This window comes from Littorina saxatilis, linkage group LG14, assembly GCF_037325665.1.
Source record: "Littorina saxatilis isolate snail1 linkage group LG14, US_GU_Lsax_2.0, whole genome shotgun sequence".
Classification (NCBI taxonomy): Eukaryota; Metazoa; Mollusca; class Gastropoda; order Littorinimorpha; family Littorinidae; genus Littorina; species Littorina saxatilis.
The window spans coordinates 26,676,918-26,684,417 of NC_090258.1; the positions used below are offsets into that span (position 1 = coordinate 26,676,918).

Here is a 7,500-nt window from a genome sequence, read left to right on the forward strand (position 1 = left end):
ATGACGTCTTCTCTACCTTTTCTCACTTATGACGTCAGAGATGTCACTTTGGAATACAGGGCCAAGAAGAGAAGTCTTGGTTTGTTCAGTCAACGTCGTTTGTCATTAAGCACACTAATTTACCATCGTTTTGTCCACGTGATTGCAGGTGTTACGCGGTGACGGACAACTTGGTCAGTATGAACCTGGTGGACTCCAGCTTCTGTGCGAGGCGCAGCAGACCGGACAACGTCCAGGACTGCAACCTGCCGTGTCCCGGGGACTGTGTGGTGGCCAGCTGGACAGAGTGGACAGCCTGCAGACAGGTACATGTGTAAAAGATGCAGTGCAGGTCACGGCATTGCTGAAGCAACGATGTGTCTTTGTGTAGCAGAATACAATATAAAGAATCAAAAGCTTTACGCAACTATCTCACAGATACCTTTAGTGTTGCCAGCCAAACAAAACTTTATCCGGTTTGTCAGTTCTCATCTCCCGCCAAAATGTAATTCACATTTCCGGTGATCACGTTCTGGGGCTGAAGGCTGTGTGCGCAATGCCAACATGGATCCACGTACCATCTTTTACAATTTCTGTACGTAATCACACACATTGTCTTGACGTAAACTACCCCAGATATAAAAATTCTCCATCTCGCCGAGACTTCCATGTACGTATGCTTTTGATTTAATTAGTTCACGCGCGGGACCTGATCTGAGCCTGATTGAGGGACTGCCCAGAAAATGATGAAAATGTATAAGTAAAAGATTGCAGTTTTCGACGACAAATAATGTATATTATCTTCTTTCTCAGCCCTGCAACGGCCAACAAACACAAACTCGCGCCCGCTCCATTCTGCGATATGGCGACCAGTATTCCACAGACGACTGCGCCCCCGCTCTACAAGATGTCAAAGTCTGCATCAAGGGAGACAACTGCTTCGAGTACTCGTGGGAGTTGTCGGACTGGACCTCGTGTCTTATAAACGACGGATCGGAAGTGTGCGGCGTGGGACACAAAGAGAGGTTCGCCATGTGTCGCGATGACGCTGGTCAGAGGGTGGAGGATTACAGGTGTACGGAGGTGGGTACAGTGGAACTCCCCTGTTAAGACCCACTCCCTTTGGAGACCCTAGTTTTCTAGCTGTGTGGATGTGCATAACCTCTGTACATGTACCCCCATTTTCACACTCCTTCCTTTTTGAGACCTGACGAGTGTTTCCAACACGCGAGAGTTGTTTGCGGCTAGTCTCTCGCTATGCAAGACAGCGAGAGTGTATTATTATGAAACGGTGTGCTGGCTAGTTACGCAAAAAGTAAATACCATTGCCGTAGGTAGATACTGAAAAGGTCGTCTGCACTGGTCGCTAAATAGCCATGAACAGCGAATCGGATGGGCAGCTGTGCGGCCCCCATTTTTCTCGCGTTGCGAGCACCTTCAAGGCATGCTCGCCTTCTCACGGCGAGAATTGCGCTGGAAACGCTACTTCCTCGCCCCACTCGCTTCACTCGCCAAATCTCGCGTCAAAGAAACGGGGAACTGATTGGCACGGCTTGTCGAAGGTTTTGAAGGGCGGGTTCCACTGTTTGAGTTCCCCCCCGCGGGTTAGGGGGAAGGATTTACCCCTCCCTGGTCCCCCCGCGGGTTAGGGGGAAGAATTTACCCGATGCTCCCCAGCATGTCGTAAGAGGCGACTAACGGATTCTGTTTCTCCTTTTACCCTTGTTAAGTGTTTCTTGTATAGAATATAGTCAATTTTTGTAAAGATTTTAGTCAAGCAGTATGTAAGAAATGTTAAGTCCTTTGTACTGGAGACTTGCATTCTCCCAGTAAGGTAATACTGATATATTGTACTACGTTGCAAGCCCCTGGAGCAATTATTTGATTAGTGCTTTTGTGAACAAGAAACAATTAACAAGTGGCTCTATCCCATCTCCCCCCCCCCCCCCCCCCCACTTTCCCCGTCGCGATATAACCTTCGTGGTTGAAAACGACGTTAAACACCAAATACAGAAATAAAGAAACTGTTTGAGTTTAGATATAGTGACAAAATTATTAGGGTCGTCTTCTTCAGGCCACAGAAGTCGGCGTAGAGCTTGGTCGACGGAGTATTCAGGAAGGATTTTGTTGAGAGATTGGAAAGATTTTGTTCTTTCTTTCTTTCTTTCTTTATTTGGTGTTTAACGTCGTTTTCAACCATTCAAGGTTATATCGCGACGGGGAAAGGGGGGAGATGGGATAGAGCCACTTGTTAATTGTTTCTTGTTCACAAAAGCACCAATCAAAAAATTGCTCCAGGGGCTTACAACGTAGTACAATGTAGTACATTACTGGGAGAATGCAAGTTTCCAGTAAAAAGGACCCAACATTTCTTACACACTGCTTGACTAAAATCTTTACAAACATTGACCACACTCTATACAAGAAACATCCAACAAGGGTAAAAGGAGAGACAGAACCGTTAGTCGCCTCTTACGACATGCTGGGTAGCATCGGGTAAATTCTTTCGCGTCCCAACCAATATGGGACTCCCCCTAACCCGCGGGGGGAAGGATTTTGTTGAGAGCCTTGTTTGTATGAATATGAATGTGGGATCCATGAAGAGCTAGGCCATGTTTTGGAATGATCTTGGTATTGAAGATGAATATGTTTAAGCAGATAACAGCTGCACCTGATATTTTCACTGGGCTTGTTATATATTTTTATTTTTTAAGTTGTTGGTGGTGGTTTTTTTTATAACTTTCAAAAATGTTTTGATCGCATAACTGAGTGAGGATTTCTTTTTTTTTCAGTTGTTTGGACCTATGACGGAACCTCTCGTAGTATCGTGCGAGATCCCGTGTGATAACGATTGTCTGCTGTCTGAGTGGTCCGACTGGAGTATGTGCAGTGAGAATTGTGGTCTCGGTAAGCTTTTGTGTTCCTGTCTGTCTGTCTGTCTGTCTGTCTATCTGTTTTACTGTCTGTCCGTCTGTCGTGCTGTCTATCTGTTTTTCTGTGTGTCTGTCTGCGTGTGTGTCTGTGTCTGTGTGTCTGTCTGTCTGTCTGTCTGTCTGTCTGTCTGTCTGTCTGTCTGTCTGTCTGTCTGTCTGTCTGTCTGTCTGTCTGTTTTTCTGTTTTTGCATTGAAAACATCATTTTGTGTTCTGTCTTATTCACTTTTGTTTTTGTAGGAGTGACATTTCGTTACAATATGTATGAAAGTTGAGATACTCTATGAGTTTGATGTTTCATTTTGGTCTCCATATTATTTCATAGGGGTAACATCTCGCTACCCCACGACAATACACGGACTCTATATTTGTATCTAATAACTTTATGTTTAATATCTATTTTTCACATTATTTCAAAGGGGTCATATCACGTACATTACCGCACGATAATACATGGACTGTATATTTTGTCTATGAATGTTGTATTTTATTGTTTCCTCATTATCTCACAGGAGTGACGTCTCGCTACCGGACGACAGTTCAGGCCCCTGTCGGCAACGGGCGCAGGTGTCCGGAGAACCTGGAGGAATCGCGGCCATGCTTCAAGCAAGGCTGCTACCAATGGCTGGTCACTGACTGGTCATCGTGTCGTAATCAGGTGTGTGTGTGTGTGTATGTGGAGTGGTCATCGCGTCGCACTCAGGAGTGTGTGTGTGTGTGTGAGTGTGTGTGTGTGTGTGTGTGTGTGTGTGTGTGTGTGTGTGTGTGTGTGTGTGTGTGTGTTTAATTCTACACACCTACTTGATTGGATTTACAACGACCAGTATACGATAGAAGTTGGCTTACCTTTAATTGCCCTGCATGCCTTGTCTTGTCTTGTCTTGTCTTGTCTTGTCTTGTCTTGCAATCTGCAAAGAAAACAATGACTATAGGCCTATAGCATTGACACCAGTGGTGATGAAATGTCTTGAGAAGCTGGTGCTGAAGCGTCTCTTGCAGGAAACTGAGGATCAGATGGATCCGCTACAGTTTGCCTACAGAGCACGCAGAGGCACAGACGACGCTACCATTCTGATCGCTCACAGCATCCTTGAACATCTAGAGAAGCCCAACACCTCAGCTAGAGTGTTATATGTGGATTTTAGTTCCGCGTTTAATACAGTCAAGCCTAGCCTCATGTACGACAAGCTGAACGCTCTGTCAGTCAGTCCACAGATCATCAAGTGGATTATCGACTTCCTGGTGGGTCGATCTCAGTACGTGGCAGTAGACGGGGTCATCTCAGACAGCCTCGAGATCAGTACAGGGAGTCCACAAGGCTGCTGTTTGTCTCCGACAATCTTCACCCTGTACACCAACGACTGTAGAGCCACCAATGGCAAACTTTCGAAGTTTGCTGATGACTCAGCTCTGGTAGGCCTGATACAGAATGATGATGACACAGTGTACAAACAGGAGGTGGACAAACTAGTAGAGTGGTGTGACCAGAACAGCCTAGACCTCAATGTGGGCAAAACAAAAGAGATGATCACAGACTTTAGGAGAGGGGAAAAGGAAACAGAGCCACTAGTGATAGGGGGGAAAGAGGTAGAACAAGTACAAGAGTACAAATACTTGGGCTGCATCATCAGTTCAGATCTCTCGTGGTCAAAACACATAGCCAAGGTAGTTAGCAAGTGCAATTCAAGATTGTACTTTCTGAGGAAACTCAAGCAGTTCAAGGTCTGCCCTGAAATACTGGCAATGTTCTACAGAGCCAGCATTGAAAGTGTTTTGACCTTCAACCTCATGGTATGGTACTATGGGGCTACTGTAGAGGACAAGAGCCATCTGGCAAGAGTGATCAGACAGGCAGAAAAGGTGGTTGGGGTTCAGTTCCCAAGCTTGGATGAACTGGTGCATAAGAGAACAGCCACAAAAGCACGAAAGGTCGTTGAAGATGAATCGCACCCCCTGCATGATCAGTTTGCACTCATGCCATCTAGGCGTAGATACAGAGCTGCAAAGTGTAGAACCTCTCGCATGCGGAAGTCGTTTATTCCATCCGCCATCTCAGTTCTTAATGATACCACTTAGTGCATGCATGTGAAACTGAAAAATGTACAATGGTGTTTTCCTCAGAGCTAGCTAGGAATGCATTGTACTCTAATGTTGTCATGTTATTGTTGTGTTTTTTATCTTCATGTTTTAAAATTATCTCCACAACTTATAAAGTATACTTTTACACTAGAATTATGTTTAAACAAATTAAGTATGTATGTTTAATACTATTCTTATGAAGTTTTTTTACAACTATTTAGAATAGAACAGGATGGATGTTTTGAATGTCAATCACTGGGAGCAGTCAGAAGAGTAAGAATTTCGTTTTGTTCTCACTATCATTTGCTTATGAAGATCATGATGTTGTTCTATTGCTTAGTCAGTCCTAGAAATAATGTCCTAGACCTGTCTTACCTTGCTGTTATCAGTATTTTTGCCCTCTTTCATTACGATGCTATGGTATTTCTGTGGGTCTCCACATGTGTTTGTTTATAAGGCGGAAGTGACGGGAACGTCCCACTAGTCCGAGGGTTCACTAGTCCGAGGGTTCACTAGTCCGAGGGTTCACTAGTCCGAGGGTTCACTAGTCCGAGGGTTCACTAGTCCGAGGGTTTCCAGTTATCATACCGCCCCTTAAAAGGCGGTATATAGGTTTCACTGTGTCTGTCTGTCTGTCTGTGTGTGTGTGTGTGTGTGTGTGTGTGTGTTTGTGTGTGTGTGTGTTTGTGTGTGTGTGTGTGTGTGTGTGTGTGTGTGTGTGTGTGTGTGTGTGTGTATCTGTCCGCAAATAGATATCCGATGTTTGAGAACCGATTTCAATGAAATTATGTGTGAGGCTGTAGTACAACCCAGGCTCGATCCTCTCCATAATTCAGGTTGGTGGGATAACTAATTGACCCTCACGGGCAAAAGGAAACCCTAGGAGCTATATGATATGACTAAAAACTGTAGGCAGTTCGATCACGTAATTGTCCAGTCGGGGCGGTATCCTGATACATTTAATATCCTTTCTTCAGTCAATATATAAATAACTAAGTTTCTTGGGGGAAATAGTCTGAGATTTCTTCAGTCAAAATATAAAACACCACATTATCTTTTTGAATGAAAACAACTCAGTGTTTTTATGAGAATATTCTTCGATTTGGTTCCCACAGCAGTGAAAAACACACGCACGCACGCACATGCACATCCACGCACACATACACACACAAAATAAAAACAAATCAAATTGAATATTCTTTGTTCAAGTGTCTATAGTGAACCCTCGGACTAGTGAACCCTCGGACTAGTGAACCCTCGGACTAGTGAACCCTCGGACTAGTGAACCCTCCGACTAGTGGACCCTCGGACTACTGAACCCTCGGACTAGTGGACCCTCGGACTAGTGAACCCTCGGACTAGTGAACCCTCGGACTAGTGAACCCTCCGACTAGTGGACCCTCGGACTACTGAACCCTCGGACTAGTGGACCCTCGGACTAGTGAACCCTCGGACTAGTGAACCCTCGGACTAGTGAACCCCTCTCGAAGTGACCTCCCCTTGTACACAATAGGCCCTCAGAGGAAGCCTACGGACAGACTAGAATAGAACATGCACATAACACAGAATGTCTGCACAGCACACACACACACACAGCAATACAGCACACCGTCTTGTACCTCCTTCTGCCCTGCCGAAGTCGGGGTATCCTTTTTAATCCACCGAACAATTAATATCCACAGCCATGTGTGTCTCCTGCCTCCGAACACACACGCTACAGAGCTCGACTCGATGTGCGCAGTTTCGTATAAAAATTATTTTCCAAATTTCCCCACTGTGTTTTATAAAATAATCATATTATGAAAACACATACATTCTTATCTTAGTTGTTATGTATTCATTGTTAGTAAACATCGGCATTATTATTCATGTTTTACTTTAAACGCAATCATTGTTATTTATAGATCACAGGCACCGGATGTAAGTAGGTCACACACGTGTAAATGTTGTGCCCAGTCCTTGTTTTTGTTTCTGTTATTATTTTAGTTAGCAGGTCTAGTTGAGCACGTATTAAGTATCATGTACCCACTACTAGTCATTGTGCATTTTAGTTAATGGACTGATGATGTCATTTGTATGGAGTCGACGCACGTGCGAGGATATGTATGTGTGGGAGGGGGGGGGGGGGCGCGGGAGATGGAAGCTTGCTGTATGTTATGTAATGTATATATTGTGTGTGATACGTGGAAATGTGATACTATTTATTTGCATGTATGACACAGGTACAAATGTGATAATTGTAGGCTTATACTAGTGATTACTGTGTGTGATACATGAAATGTGATATGAATGCTGTTTTTATATGTTATACTCTTACTTTCTCCCAAGCGCAAGACAAATTCTTCCATGAAAATTGAAGCCAATAAAATTTGAGTTGAGTCTTGTCTTGTCTTGTCTTGTCTTGTCTTGTCTTGTCTTGCCTTGTCTTGTCTTGTCTTGTCTTTTCTTGTCTTGTCTTTCTTGTCTTTCTTGCCTTGTCTTGCCTTGTCTTGCCTTTGCCTGGCCTTGTC

At 44.3% G+C, this 7,500-nt stretch overlaps 1 protein-coding gene across 1 annotated transcript in view; it reads left to right on the forward strand.

The window, feature by feature from the left end:
- The window catches only part of LOC138946563 (thrombospondin type-1 domain-containing protein 7A-like), a gene marked incomplete at its 5' end in the record, with an annotated part of 24,246 nt that overhangs the window by 6,499 nt on the left and 10,247 nt on the right, over positions 1–7,500 (forward strand). The window contains 5 exon segments of the mRNA XM_070318005.1: positions 149–305; positions 793–1,062; positions 2,772–2,886; positions 3,424–3,569; positions 3,887–4,702. Of these exon segments, the coding sequence (XP_070174106.1) occupies positions 149–305; positions 793–1,062; positions 2,772–2,886; positions 3,424–3,569; positions 3,887–4,702 (1,504 nt within the window).